Source organism: Nesoenas mayeri (assembly GCF_963082525.1).
Source record: "Nesoenas mayeri genome assembly, chromosome: 5".
Classification (NCBI taxonomy): domain Eukaryota; kingdom Metazoa; phylum Chordata; class Aves; order Columbiformes; family Columbidae; genus Nesoenas; species Nesoenas mayeri.
In genome coordinates, this window is record NC_137548.1 from 55,744,689 (window position 1) to 55,760,784 (window position 16,096).

General features: G+C 35.9%; 1 protein-coding gene across 10 annotated transcripts in view; it reads left to right on the forward strand.

Annotated features, from left to right (window-relative positions):
- SOX6 (SRY-box transcription factor 6) overlaps positions 1–15,294 on the forward strand; it is a 375,115-nt gene extending 359,821 nt beyond the window's left edge. For 9 of the 10 annotated variants that reach the window (XM_080344873.1, XM_080344876.1, XM_080344872.1 and 6 more), the window contains 3 exons: positions 770–1,003; positions 3,486–3,702; positions 11,498–15,294. In XM_080344873.1, the coding sequence (XP_080200999.1) occupies positions 770–1,003; positions 3,486–3,702; positions 11,498–11,801 (755 nt within the window). In that variant the 3' untranslated portion in view covers positions 11,802–15,294. The remainder of the gene's footprint in view (positions 1–769; positions 1,004–3,485; positions 3,703–11,497) is intronic. The other variant, XM_080344868.1, reaches the window with a different exon arrangement.
- Positions 15,295–16,096: the final 802 nt, after the last annotated feature.

Consider the following 16,096-nt stretch of genomic DNA (forward strand, 5'->3'; position numbering starts at 1 on the left):
TGATGTTTGTGGTCAAGAAGCAGGGCTGGATGCATTAAAAAATCTGGTTAAGTTTAGCATGTACAAGTTGACTTGATGGTGGGTAATGACAGGACACTGGGGCACATTAAAGCCCAGCAGGCATGGAGAAGCTGGAGTGCTTGTCTCCCATTCCAGAAGCTCCAGGATGCTGTGCGTGTACCTGTTGAAGGCAGACCATTTTATTACATACATGTGATTGAATGCTCTAAGACACATCTAGAATTCAGCTAAAGCAGATGCAACTTTAAAATGTTCAGCTTCAAATGTAATCAGACCCATACAACTAGCAGCATGTACCTGGTGTACTATATAATCTATTTTATGAAATGTTTGGCACATGCTTCACTGCTCAAGCAGCAAAGTCATTGTAAACTACTTATGTGAACAGGTCTACATCAGTTTTTATTCTCAAGTGTAACTTTTATGTGAGTTTTGTTGAGCATTCAGAACACGTATGCTACATTAAAGTCTCAAATGGAAGCTTTTTCAAATCTCCATGCCTTAACTGGAGAAATACCAGTGCAATTTGTCTCCTCACTCCAGTGTTGATGCCTTCAGCTGGGTGAGCCTGACTCATTACATTGAAATCACTGGATATCCTTTCTGTCCCTCTCTCTCATAATCTGGCAGCAAAAAGAGAGAGAGAAGAGAGAATGAGGCTATAATAAGCACAGCACTGAAAACACTTGCATAATCCACCTAATAATGTTTTGCATCCATCTTGTTTCTTCCTGCCCTGACATTACAGGAAGTAAAGCAATGAATGGCTCTGCAGCTAAACTACAGCAGTATTATTGTTGGCCAACAGGAGGTGCCACTGTGGCTGAAGCTCGAGTCTACCGGGATTCGCGAGGCCGAGCCAGTAGCGAACCGCACATCAAACGACCAATGAATGCTTTCATGGTTTGGGCAAAGGATGAGCGTCGAAAAATTCTTCAGGCCTTCCCTGACATGCACAACTCCAACATTAGCAAAATCCTAGGTAAGTGCACGACAATGAACAAATTGTGACTGTCATTGAACCAAAACTGAGGGAGGCATAGAAAGCTTTGCTATAGTAGTGGCAATTGGCAGAGCTTAGTTATTTTTGGAGCTGTGGAAAGATGAGGTTATTTATATTGGTGACACAAGCTAGTTACTTCCTTCTTGGATGTGCAACTTCCCTAATTCTAAGACATATTTTGTTCAGGAGATGTTCACTGACATTGGAATTACTGCAACTTAAACAAATGAAGACTCACAGGTTGTTTTCATTTTCATTTTCATTCCCTTCCCTTTCATTTTCTGTCCCTTCCAACAGCAGAGTTCACAATGTGCTTCAAAAGGAATGTTTTGTGAAATCTGTTGCAAGAGTGTATCCTGATAAAAGGTCTAATTGCAAGATCCCATTAGAAATCACCTGAACTACAAATCACCTGAATGCAAAATTATACTTGCTGGAGTAATTACTGAGAAAAAAAATAATAAAGTACAAAATCAAAATCAAAGGTTTATGTCAGACAGTGCAGTATCAAAGAAAAAAACCTGGCATAGTTCAAAAGACCTGTACATGCATATCTTTTCACATGCAAAATGATCATTGATTCAAAATGTTACAATATTCAAAAAGCTAAGGAGCCACTAGTATCAGACAATTAAAATACTGCTTTGTTAAAAGACACCATAGTTAATATTTAATTTGTATTGATTGGGATGATCAGGGAATATACCATGGATTATATTTTGCCACTGTTGAAATAAATTGGCTCATTTTTGAAAAATTTTGATTTGCTTGTTAAGACCCCTCCGGAGAATTAGCAACATACATGAGAATGAGTGTTGAAATGTTAAAACCCATATTTGCTCCTGAGTCTTTGAAGTTAAAGACAGATTCCAAATGTACCTTGTAATAAATAAAAGTAAAAATCATGTTTCCTCTGTAATCATTTTATTGTAAACTTGGAGTTCAAATATTTTCTTACCAAAGTTTGTTGCATGTGAGTTCAATCAGAGGCAAAAATACACAGAAATAAATGTTACTTTGTCCTAAAACTTCCAAAATCTTACTTAGTACTTCTCATATTTTTGTCTACCATCTAAGTAAGTTATATGAATAGCCTTTCAGTTTTGTATAAGACCTGCACTGTTTCACTGTTGGCAGCTGTAGGGATTCTATATTATTTGTGTGCATTCTGTGAAAAAACTATTAGGAGCATAGTAACTGTATTCATTAAAATGTAAACTTCTAGCATAAATATTTCAGAAGTGCCAGCAATTGGGTGTTTGTTAACCATGGAATTAACCTGTCAGTATCTGCTCTGCCACAAATAAGTCTATGTCTATATATCTGTGCAACTTTTGTGGGACAATGAGAAAAGAGACTGATATATTAGAACTGACACAGAGTATTGCTGGCTATGGATAATATTTATACAACTTTTCCATTTGTTGATCTATGAAAAATCTTGGTAAAAGAATAGCTTCCACCCACGTTTACCACAGCTGTAATAGTTTTATTCATCTAAAAGACACCAAAAAGCTATTTTCTGCAATTTTTAGCCCCTGCAAAAAAAAGTCCCTTCTCTATTCAAGTGTTTAGATAGGTCCTTATAAACAATACAAGAGATCTGAATACTTTTTCCTCTTCCTGTGTACACTTTGTTAATTTTTTAACTTTTTTATTGGTGCAACTTCCAATGAGAGTTTACAGTACCTGAAGTTGTGTATATAATTACAATGTGCTTTCTGGTTGTCTTCTTCTTTTTTTTTTTTTAATATAAGTTTGCTAAATGTAACTTTCTCAGTGCAGTTCTGTGCATTTATTACATCTGGTTGGAAGGTAATATGCATAACAGGATTTAAAATATGGTAAGGCGCCAATATTATGCCAAGCTTATATCAGAAGATCAGTAAGGCAACCAGAGAGCAAGGAATTTTTCATAATTTTGTTAAATCTATAAGGTTTTGTTATCTTTTTCCTCCTTCATAGCAAGGTATTAATATCTATTAGTAGGACTGTAAAACCAGATAAAACTATAAAAGAAGCATGTATCCCTAGGCAATCTGTTAAGCTTATAACAAGAAAAGCATGGTTGTAGACCTTACTTAACCGTAACACTGTGTGTGGTATTACAAAGGTATAGAATTATTCACAGATTAATGCTCAGATTGTAAAAAAAATAAATAAAATGTCTGTTTAGCAGCATGAGGCAGAGATTTTGAGAAGCAGCTATTGATTTGGAGTGCACCTATTTAATAGAGATTTATCTATGTTTGGTCTGCAGAAGTATCTGAAAGTCAAGCTTCTTTTAAGGTGTCTCTGGTTGTGCATCCCAATATATGTGCTGGCTGATGTCAATTCAAATCAGTTTATTTAATTAAATTATTTAAAATGTGTTTATGATAACAAAAAGTCATGTTGAAATGCTTCTGTGTAAAGCTAAACCTGCTTTACTTGAGCACTCACTAATGTTTTGTGTTAACAGGATCTCGCTGGAAGTCCATGTCAAATCAAGAGAAACAACCTTATTATGAAGAGCAGGCACGGCTAAGTAAAATCCACCTAGAAAAGTACCCTAATTATAAATACAAACCTCGACCAAAACGTACCTGCATTGTTGATGGAAAGAAATTGCGTATTGGTGAATACAAACAACTGATGAGGTCTCGAAGGCAGGAGATGAGGCAGTTTTTTACCGTAGGGTGAGTACTATTGTTGTAATTGTTTTCAAAGACAGAGCATGCTGTTCGAAAACAAATAGACTTATCAGTTTAAGTCACTGACTAATGTTATTTAGAAGGTAAAGATCTGAACCTGTAAAACCTTATTAAAAAATAAGATATATCATGGAATATAGAGCTATCAGCTTGCCACTGAATGCTGATTATGAGACTGATTATGGAATTCTTTAAAGTCAAAAGAAGTAGTTTCCCATTAGCCTGAAAGGTTTACATCATGTCTTTTGTGAGTTATTAGTAAGCTAATCCCTTCTGGGTTAGTAACAACTCCAGGATCATTTCCTAAATTAAGACAATAACAAAGAGAAAGCACAAAAGATTATTCCTGTGTGGAATAAGGAGTCAGGAGAGTGGGGAAAAGGGAAAAGGAAGAGGAATAATGGAAGTTCCATTAGGAATACACATGAATAATATCATAGCATGAGGCTGTTAGGAATTCTGTTATATATAGAACTGTGGAAAAAATACTTTAAAAAAATAAATGTTTTAGGAAGTGTATCTCAAGTAGTGCATAGATAGACGGGGTAGATTTACAACTTGAAATATATGGCTCAAAAAAGATCCTGGCACAGTTTTAAAAACAATGTCTGTTTTTTTAACAGTATTTCCTCTAGTCTTCAGCAGAGAAAGCAGCACTATGAAAGGCTAAAGACAACCAAAGTCCAGTGAAACAACTGCACCATAACTGATTTCTCTCCTCTTTTTTCATGAATTAATCTGTGATGTTCAGTGCACTAACACAATGTTTCTGGTGGTTTATAGAGAATGTAAAAGCTATCTCCAGTGCCAGCCTTTCCAAATTCACAATGTTCTGCTTATTTCTCTAATCACAATAGTCTCCTTTTGTTGGGTACTTCACTACCAGATAATTGACCTTGACGTCGATTATGTGCCCTCATTTTTGGCTTGGGATGCAGAACTCCTGTTGCAGTCAATTATTTTGTGGTACAGCATGCAACAATGTGGGCTCTTTCTTCAACCAGTAAATAGAAGTGGGTTTGATATCTTGAAATAGCCTTCCCGTCCATAGTTTTGACATTGTTTTTTGTTCTTCATTATGAGGGAAATTGTTTACTAATAGGCTTCCATCAAAATTGTACATAGGACTCTAAATAGAAATTTTAATTTATACATTGGCAAGTATATTGAGATTGAGGGAATGAAACTCTAGCTTATGTCTTCCAAAGCAGATTGACAGACTGGACAATTTGAGAATTGTTTGCTAATTCAAACCAGCATTAAGCAGGAGCATTTTACACATTGGAAGTGGTGGCTAAATATGGAGGTGAATATGGAGGATGGATTTAAGAAACTTCTAAAAGTGTCTACTTAAAGAGTGATATTGTGATAAAATAAATATATATATAACAAAAGCTATTCAAAATTAAACTGCTGGTGGAACCAAAATGTAACATCTTTCTCATATATCAAATGGTCTCGTTGCAACGACAACAAGAATGTCACAATTTTTTTGAAAGAACTGGTTCTAGTTCATATTTATGTTAAATTGAGTTCAACATACTCTATTCATGTTGAAGAAGTTTTAAAGTAAGAGTAAATTACCTTTGTGCACTTATATAATGATGCGGTGTACTTCGCCAGAAACAATTACTCTTAGTTATGCAAATGATGAAAAAGGGGGTATGAAGTCTAATGAATGGGTTCAGTAAAGGTGAAGTGAGATCCATGTTGCAGTTAAATAGAAATATAAATTTTGATACTGAGGAAACACAGGCTGTGATTTTAAAAAATTATTTCATTATTTTCTGTGACTTCTCACTGTTGCCCCAAATTCCCTTTTTCCCTAAAGAAAAAATTAAAACAAAATTCTTGGAAGAGACCAAGTAAAAAAGGTGAAAAAACCAGACAAGGACAGTTTCCTGAATTGAATCATTAAACCTGGCATTATTTATTTCAGCAGAATAGTTTACTGAGTAATAAACCCCAACATTTAATCCAAATCAGATTATCATGAAGTGAAACACAGCAATTGAGCCCATTAACTTTTTAAACTTATTCTTCCTTGTGTTTAACATAAATATCACATAAAACATCAGCTGAAACAATTTTCCTAACTGACCTTGTTCACTCATCATTTTTCCACTGTTTTGATGGAACGAACAGCATAAACTGTCCTTCAGAACTGTAGATGTGAGAGTTGAGATCAGTTTCCTTTTCAGAATTAAATAGGAGACAAATGTGTTTTTTAGGACGGAATATACTCTCTGTTTAAAGTAAATATTTCAGTGTAAGACAGAGCAAAAAAGTACAAAACAGACTCCAATGAAATATGCCCAGTGCTTCATACTGCTTGAAGTCCTACTGTTTTTTCTTATTCTTTTTAAAGACCATACCGATTAAGTAGGGAACACGTATGCCAAAATGGCAAAAAAATATCCTAACAGGATGAAAAGATAAATAGGAGATATGAAGAGAAAGGCAGACTTTCAAAACAGGTGACTAGAGCAAAGTATAAATAGCAAGAAAAAATTTATTATTTCATATTTGTGTTTGGAATCTTCTTATACCAAATGTACATTTATTGCTTAACCAACGGAGTAAGGGCGGGCTCCTATCAGATGCCCCTGGGTGAGCCATTGGCCAGCATAGAATAATCCTGCCTTGTATACAACTGAAACACCCCCCACCACAAACGCAGAAAGAGTTTTACACTGCTTGAACTTTTAAAATGCGAAAAGGTCATAGTGCTTACTCCAGTGAGCCACATTCTTTGGTAAACATTGGTAAGATGCACAAAAGTTGTTTAGAGAATCTCAATATACAAACTAGCCAGGCTTTAAAATAAAAGATGAATAAGCTAATGGACGGCCAGGTTCTGTTCTGATTTTTGAAGAAAAGCTATCAAAAAAATACACAACAGTGAAAATTTCTTGGAATAAATTGGGCAGGACATTCAGGTTTTGAGAAAATGTTATATATGTGATAGACCAGCACAAAAATCTAGGAACTGGCAAGTATTTTAAAGAACAGAATGGAATTTAAAATGTGCATAGGCCTTCTGTTGCATCCTTACAGGTATGAATTTTGTTCCAAATGAGGCAGATAATTTACAGAAATAATTCATGTTTAATGCAGAGGACATTAAAAAATTGCTGGTTTTAATCTACTGGAAGCTGAATCTGTCTTACAAATAATTGAGTTATTTTTAATAATAAAATTATTAATGGGAAATTCTGAATGATGACTTCAGTCTAAGTTAATCCCTGATAGAACTTGAAGTGATCTACAATTTATCTTCAATAGTACTTCTTTGTAATGCATAAATAAATGCGAACTAACAAATGGATCATATATAAACCATAAATTCAGACATTTTAAGCGAAGAGTCTGTCTTTTGTTGCCTTGTCTTACAAAAATAATTCAATTCTCAGTCATTTTTACAGTCTAATACACTCTAAATACAAGCATATGATATATACATTTCTCTGCAAAATGATGTAAGCAGTAACTTTTTTTTGTGTTTTACCAGTGTAAGATGTTTAGAATAAACCCTTTATAGTGTTTATAACTACTGTACACACATAGTCTGAATGTTACTAGACTACAGTTTTGAACAAGGCTGTAATATTATACTCCTGTAGCTTGAATTTAAAGTAAGTACACAATGGATGCTTTTGTGAGATTTACTGTTATTTCATTCCTTAGGGGAACGTAAGTTCCAGGGGTGTGTAACATATAAGCATTTTCCTTAATGCAATCGATTTTGCTTCAGTCCTTTAAAGAGCTGTCAGAAAATAGTTGGGAAGGGATCAGAAAACAATCGTAATTTGCCAATTTAAATGTTTAGCTAGTTTTGCAAAAGTCAAAAGTGGAACATTCTCCAGGAAAATACGAAGAATATTAATGCCACAAACTTGTGAGCAGGTCAGTTTGCTTAAGAATTTTCATGTTACCTCCTTTTTGATGTTTACTTAACTATTTTGGGCCAAATCGTCGCCCCTAGACTGGACAGACATGTTAGCAATGCTGGCAGAGCAGAGAGGCAAGTGACCTGTCGTAACTGGCCACATAAGGATTTATTTGGCAAAGAGGAGATGGTGGAGACAGGAGCGGTTTGAAGCCAGAGTACGTAGCCATGCATCACTGTTCCTCGCAGAACTGGATAGGAAGATTAATGCTGGGTTCTGGAAATGTTAACCAGACAAAAATAATCCCTGCTTTAACCATGTGCAACTGAGCTGAATTGTAACCTGTAGCTTGCAGTAAAGTATGTTTTTATCTCCTCACTGCAAGGTCCAATGATAGGCAAAACTCTAGCTAGAGACAAGGATTGAATATGTGGAATTTAATATTATAAAAAAATACCATTAACATTAATGCCTTTAAGAACTACAAATGAAAGAAACCATAATGGTGAGAGTCATAGGTTAGAAACTCCAACTCTTCCTTTCAGCGAGAGTGGTTAGTATTTAAATAAATGCTCTTCCTCTCCATCCTATACAATTTAATTACTTAGAAAATGATAACACTTATCTCCACTAACATATGCCATCCATATAGTTTGTGATATCTTAAAATAAGGCTTCCTGGGATGTAATGGAGCAACTTGAGCTGAATTTACAGCAACAAGCTGATCAGCTCTAAATATTAATAATAACAGGGTTCAAGTGAGAGGTAGGTGTCCATTTACTGTGGGTGTGTGGGTGCCCATTTTTAAGTGCTAGCAAATTTTGGTTAGCAAATGGGTAGCAATTTGAGACACTTCCCATTTAGACTGTACAGTTACCACAGGTTTACAGGCCCATGGCAAGATACAGGTAATCTAAAGCTCACAGTTATTACTCACCCAGCAGCAGGCATGCACACCATGTCTGATTTTTGTTTAACATGTGAAAAAGAACTGCATTTAGGAATGACAAATTCAGCAAGCCTTTAACTTTTCTGTTACACTGGTGAAGTTCTTTACCAGTTAGATACATTCTGTAATTTGTCATCCATTTGGTGCATTCTCAAGTAAAAGTTATCTCTGGAAATTCTGCTTCATTATGCTCAAATGACCTGCTTCCTTTAGACTTTGAAATGGTTCGTACTTGGACAACTATACCCTGTCTCATTGAAATGCAGATATGCAAAAGTGTTTTGCTGACTTCATAAGCACTTGAAAGAATATCTGAATTTCTTAACTTGGTCTGTCCTTCAGGGCCTAACACTGACAACCGTCACTTTATCCGGACACCTCACAGCCCTGTCCTAAACTTTTTGCTGTTTATGGAAATTTGCTTCTAAAAAAGTGCAAAGAGGTAGAGGTGGTTACTACGGTTCTGGTCCTTACTGTCATCTGTAACAGAAGAGCAGCTTGCACTCAATCATTCTTTGAGTAGATTTTACAACTCTTACTAGAAGAGTTGTAAAAACAACTGTTCTCAAAACATGTTTGGCGTTAATATTGTGATGTTCTTTGGTGAATGATTGAGGAAGCTTTGTTTTGTGAATTTTTATTCTAAGAAATATTAGAAAAAGGCTAGTACCATTCATTATTAGATGGGCAGATTAGAGAGAATTGTGTATGGCCTGGTGACAACAGTGTAGAATTTTGCAGGTGACAATGTGTGGGTTTCTTTTTCCTTTACTTTGTGGAAACAGTCATAAATGTGAACATTTTCTGCATCTAAAAGTTGTGGGGGAGGTACATTTGAGTTTTTAACAGTAATAGTTTATACTCCTGACAACATGCAAGCCTAAAACAGAAATGTTCCCATGTGAGGTAGGTGTTCAATTTTATGGATAAAGTATTGAAAGATGTTTGCAGAAAACCACTTGCAAGCAAATACATTGGCTGAAAATTGCTTTCACAGAACATTTATCAGACCATTTAAAAAGTGAAAATTTAGTGAAAAATCCCTAGCTGTTTGTAAACCGTCTGCAAATCATCATTTGCAAACAGGAGTATAATGACTGTGTCAAATGAATTACTGCAATGCTTTTGCTTGCTGCTAGCCAGGTGTACCATACTTGTACAACAGATGTTTGAATGTCTAAAGCTGTGCAGAGCCTCTGAGAGTCAGGTTAGCAGCACCAGCAATGACAGTAATGCATATTATTTTACTATTATCTTACACAGAATGTTCATGATTTGGCTCTCTGTATTGATTCCCAAACCTGAAGCACTTTAGTTTACCAGTAAGTCTGTAGGGTGATATTTTTCAAAAATAGTATTGATCAATGAACAAAAAAGACTCAACATTTAGGGTCTTATAAATAAGTTTTACATAATTTTGTGTATTGATTTAGCCAATGATTAAGAATTTGTGAGAAACTGGTTTATGGAACATCCTTTTCTCAATTTTAGCATAGAATGACATTGTGGTCAAGAAGCTATGGGTTTTTTAGATTATCCAAACTCATCTGACGCTGTTTCTCCTGCTAAAATTATACAATACTTCTCTAACACTTGGTCAATATTGCTCTACAGAAGATTTGAAATACATTGAAAGATATTGTTCTGTAAATATGTTATGCAAATAGGCTAGTGTGTTCAATAACTAGGCAGTACTAAACTAGCATCTTCTAGGGCACTTGGGTGTTTCTGGCAGTGGAGTGTATTAAGTATTGCACCTAAGGTACAATGAAGAATCTTTTCCTTCAGACAAGTTACATCCCTTCTTTTTCTCTTAGCTTTATAAAAGGTGATGATCCAGAAATAATATCAGAATATTTGTATGACTGTTTTAGTATAGAAAGTATGTTATTCATTAATTAACCCAAATGTAAGAAGTAGATTTAATTAATTTGTAGCCAATAAGGGCTTGACCGTGGAATGGGTCAGCAACATGACATTTACTCAGCATTTGAATAAACGTACATCACCGTAAGAAGAGACATTGCATCACTTAGTACAACTATGTACGTGCTTACAGTAAAGCTTGTATTGAATTGCTTGACTGGCAGTGACATAAGCTAATTTTTGTTGAAGTGTGGTATTGCTCCAGTATGCTTAAAATCACACACCCATGAAAAACACAACATTGCATAGTGCAAAGTTAGACATCAGAAGGTAAGATGTATCAAAAGTAGAGGTAGTGCACCCTTAATTGAGTCCTCACATATGTTTACATTGTCAGAATAAATCAGATCTGACGCTGGGTCCTCAGGAGGGAAGTCTTAATTTCTGTAGACTGTCTGTTACCATAGAAAAAAAGAACTTAAAAAAAGTATTAGCTTCTGAAGAACAAATGACATTCTGATCATGGATTTAAATAAAAATTTAAAAAAAAACAGCAAAAAAGTATCAGAAGTATTTCTAAGTGATGCAGGAGTATCTTAGCACTTAAATAGTGAATTACACACTTGCAGTTGAACAATGTTTCTTAGTCACTTGTCTGCCCATTTAGGTGCTTGCAGGTAATCTTGAGGTCCACTCATTAACAGAAGCTCTTGTCAGGAGTTTGGAGGATTTAGATTTTGCATACATGATGTCTGCACTGGCAGCTGGGCATCACGCAGGTGCCTGAAGCCTTTTGATGATCTCCGTCCAAGTTCTGGTTCACAGTATGGTTTAAATAAACACATGCAATACACAAAAGAATCAATGTCTGGTAGTCACTAAACTGTTTATTCTCCAGTCATCCTTGTTGGGAGATAAGATGAACCGGTTCTGTACAGGACCAGACTGTGAACTCCAGCGGAACACATGGCACCTTTCTAGGAAACCGCTAGCTTTTCTTTCATTTGGACTTGCAGAAGGTTTTCCCTCCTCTGACCACAGGAAATCACATTCCCCTCTTGTTTTTCCTTCCAGACAACAGCCTCAAATTCCAATCACCACGGGAACGGGGGTTGTGTATCCTGGTGCTATTACCATGGCGACTACCACGCCATCACCTCAGATGACATCAGATTGCTCGAGCACCTCTGCCAGCCCGGAGCCCAGCATCCCCGTCATTCAGAGCACTTATGGTATGAAGACGGACAGCGGAAGCCTTGCTGGAAATGAAATGATAAATGGAGAGGATGAAATAGAAATGTACGAGGACTATGAGGATGATCCCAAATCAGACTATAGTAGTGAAAACGAAGCCCATGAGGCAGTCAGTGCCAACTGAGGAGTGTTCACAGAATTAAAGTACTCAGACTCATTTGGGTTTTTTTGGGTTTCTTTTGAACAAAAGTTCTTAAAGAGCCTGCATGCATGTGTGGCTCCTACAGTTACATCAGCAGAATGGTCTTAAATGTTTCTTAATGTGTGAGACAGATTGTTTCCCTAATTTTTCATGAACTTGGGTTTTTTGTTTTTGTTTTTAAATTTAGATGAAGACATATATTAAATATCAGGCATCAGGACTTGAAAACTTATATGAATCAATAGCTGTCTTACAAGTCTTACCTTTTGTCTTTCTCCTTTTGGATGCTGATAAAGGTTTAAGTTACTGTTTTAGATGGGGGTTCTACATTCTCACTCAGGTATGCTGTGCCAGCCTACAGGTTGTGAATGTGTTTTTATTCTGGATTATTTTAGAAAACAAAAACTGCAGATTTCATATTGTGAAACAGAACAAGTCCACAAGTGTGCACATCTGTGCATCATAGCTTGTCTTTAAAAAATAGTCTCTGAATTCCCTTTTTTCCATATGTATAGCTGAACTTCTGATGTGCCAAACTTTTCGTAACTTTTGAATCTTAACACTTAAAAAAAAAGTCTTAAAGGAGACACTGTAAAGTCTTAGACAATCCTTTGGCATCTTAAAAAAATTATATATAAAACCTAATTTTTTCCAGAATATGGTAAAGTACTCAGGAATCTGGAGACAGGATATTCTTAAGTAGTGGACATGGTTGCCATAGTGCATGTGCCCAATTGCTTTTGCCTCTTGATGTGCCATTAGTGTGAAATTTTAAGTAAGCACAAAAGAGCGATCACCAGCTACGGACAGGCCTGTCTTAGCAGTGTGAGGCCACCTCTGATTACATTCTCTACCCCTCTGCTTTTAACCCTTGCATTCAGTCTTAACACATTTTCTCTTAAATAATTTATTCATTCCAGAATGTCAAGGGTCCAAATACTTAATATTTATTTTTAAAAGTACTGTTGGTGGCATTACACTTACAATTCCTTACTGATATTTTAAAGAGCCGCTTCTTTCTCCTTCCCTAAATTAAACAGCTATATGAAAATAAAAGTGCACCTGCTACTAAAATGAACATGACATTTATGAATGAGAAATTCAGTTGTTGCTGTAACACTGTATGTTCAAGGAGCACTTGGAAACACTCTGCTCTATGTAAGGCAAAATAGAGTACTCATATGTACATACAGTACAAATATTCCTAAAAAAATGTGTTTATAGTTATAAACCTCTATATTTAAGACAGCAAAGGCAGATGTAAAATCCAAACTGCATGTACAGTCCACCAGGATGAATTTTTAGGGCCTGTAGAATCCTGCAGTGAATCACGGCTCTGTACATCATGTTCCTGTTGTCACCTGAAAGAACTGTTTGCTACCTTAAGTATTTATGCAGTGATTTATATGTGAGACTCCTAGTGGGGGAGGGAAGGCCACACCAATTTTTCCCTTGCAAAGCTGGGAAAAATTGGTGCATCAAAAATATTTATTGAATAGTAGTCATGTGGGAATCTCAGCCAGATCTTGATGAATGCTTATCAAGTGCTTCGGGATCTTTGGATATAAGGTGCTATAGAAACAAATTTTTTAATTTGTATTACTTCTAGAAACTATTGCTATTGCTAGTGAAAATTCTGGAAGATATACAGGATACAGATATTCAAAGACTGCAATTTTATTACATTTCAGAGCCAGAGAAGAAATTGCCTTTCTTCTTTTCCCTCACACTCCACTCCTGTTCACAAGTACATCACTGCATATATATGCAGATCCAATGGGCCTGGTGCATACATGTGCTGAAGCTTCTCCATCCCCTCAGCTTTTGTTTTGAATTGGATGTCTTCAGCACATTGGTGATAAATTCAGCCTCAGGCTGAGAGGCATGAGTGGGCCTAGAGCAGCTCCTCTTGAAGTCTGTGGGAATCTTCCCACAAGCTGAACGGCTTTGCGTAGGGCCCAGACAATGACAGCAGTACAGTGTTAATGCTGGCTGTGCTCCTGCTGGCAACCTGTCTTGCAGAGATTCGTGTGAGGTGCAATGACAAGATGCTGTACCAGGAGCAGCCACTTTCCTCATAGGCCCACTAATACCTGTTGGAGCAGAGATAGCCATTGTTGCCACTGTAGGAATCACATTGAAATGTGCAAGAACAAACCCCAAGACAAAGAAGATTGTTCAATTTACAGGACAATTTATAAAGATAATGGCATAGAAACACAATGGTCAAATTTCTCTGACCATTTTGTAATTTGGAGCAAAATGCTATATTTTTAATATTTATTTAAATGTGTTCTGAGTCCATGTCTAATAAGCAATAAACTGGTCTAGCCAAGACTTTAAAGGCATATGCTGTGTCATTAGCTGGTGAGCGCCCTCTTTAAGCTGGCTAAGGTACTGATAGAAAGTGTTTTTTGTTCTTATGATTGCTTGGGAATTTGAACTGGTTTTAATACATTCAGCTTGGATTGGGGGGAGGATAACATTATTTCCTAAAAAAACAAATGACTATTTATTAATGTCTTACATAATTCTCCAGTTAGAAGTATCTCTCCCTCCCCCCATATCACTTTCTCTCTTGCTCTCTTTTTTTTTCCTGTTTTTGTTGCATAGGTAGAATGCTGTATTGTTAGCATTGTATTTTATGTAATTATTATTTTTTTTTGCACAAAGGCAAACATTTAGATTAGTTGGTTAATTTTTTAAAATTTTATGACCATGCCAAAATAATATTCTGCAGGCTTGTGGAGAACAAAGGACTGTTCTTTAGGACTGAAACTTGATTTTGCGTGTAGTACAAAAAAACACACACTCACAGATGTTGTTTCGTAAGTGTTATAAGCACTGGATATAAATGGTATTTTTTATCACTTCTGACTAATGTGAAACTGTTGTACGAAAACTACATGAACAAAAGTCATCTGTTTCGACTCGTGTGGGCCTGCCTCACAGTTGCCGGATTTGAGTCATTTTTATGTCTTGTTATTTCATTTATTTATGCAAAATACATGTATGTATGAACACTTTGTTTTAGCTCCAGCCCTGCCTCAGTGCTGATGCTCTGTATGTTAAAGCCACATTCTTGAAAATGACTGGCTGTTCAGGAATCGCCAGCTGGTAAAAACTGCATTTATTGGCTGGGGAGTGGGAGGAACATATTTGAATCTGAATTGTGCATATGAGCATTTTATTCTATTTATTAGCCGACATTGGCTCTAAAATGTCAGTAGAAATCAAGGAAGGACAATCATAAGGATAAAAACCCAACATTTTTACTTTATTAATCGGAGCTCAAAACAAAGTTTTTAATGAATTTACCATCTCATTTTAGAATTTTTTTAAATTGTGTAAATATAACATAGGAAATAGAATTTATTTTTTGTTCATGGATACTTAGTGAAGTATAAGTTATGTATTTACTTTTGTTCTATATCAGTGTATGTTGGTCCATATTAAATGCTGACAAGTCACTGTACCTCATGTAGATGCTGAATTTACACTCGCAGTGTGAGCGCAGTATTGTGGACCTGTAGCTGGGACAGCAAGATGCCTCACTTGTGCTCTCACTGATTTTTAATAGCATATTCCACAAACACAGAATACTTCCTTCTTTTTTAGAAAGTCGATAATTTAAACATACCCAATTTCTGATGCATTTGATAGGAAACACAGTCTTCTGAATCCAAGTAAAACTGATGTGATACTTCACTTCTTAATAAGAATGACATTTGGAAGTCAAAAGCATATCCCTGGAAAGATTATCATGACGAAGATGGCCCTTCCAATGCAATCAAGACCTAACAATATCAAACCTTTATTTTCTACATTCATTAAATCATGTTATTGTCATGTTAGGCTGTAACACCAAGGGAAATTGTTCACAGAATACACTAAGAGGACTTGTGGAATTGTTTTATAAGCATTGTGTTTGAGTCGCCCTTAATAACTCTGACTCAAAAAAATAACAACTCCATTCAGGTAATGCACAAATAGAGTAATAATATTTTCTCTGTGAACAGACAGTTTATTTAATTAACAGATACCATATATTTTCTTTTTGGAAAATCATAGAGTACTTATTTTCAAGAGAAGAACACTCCCAAACCAGTGTGATACCAGCTAGAATAGTTCACTTCATATTTCATAAAAATGGACAATAAAAGACTTAATGGAAACAGAAATGCTTTCCAGGGTTCAGGTTTACATGGAGAAATTACTCTGATGAAGTGGCCCAATTCTGGTCTGCCTGTATGTTTGAGCATTACCATTTGGCTTGT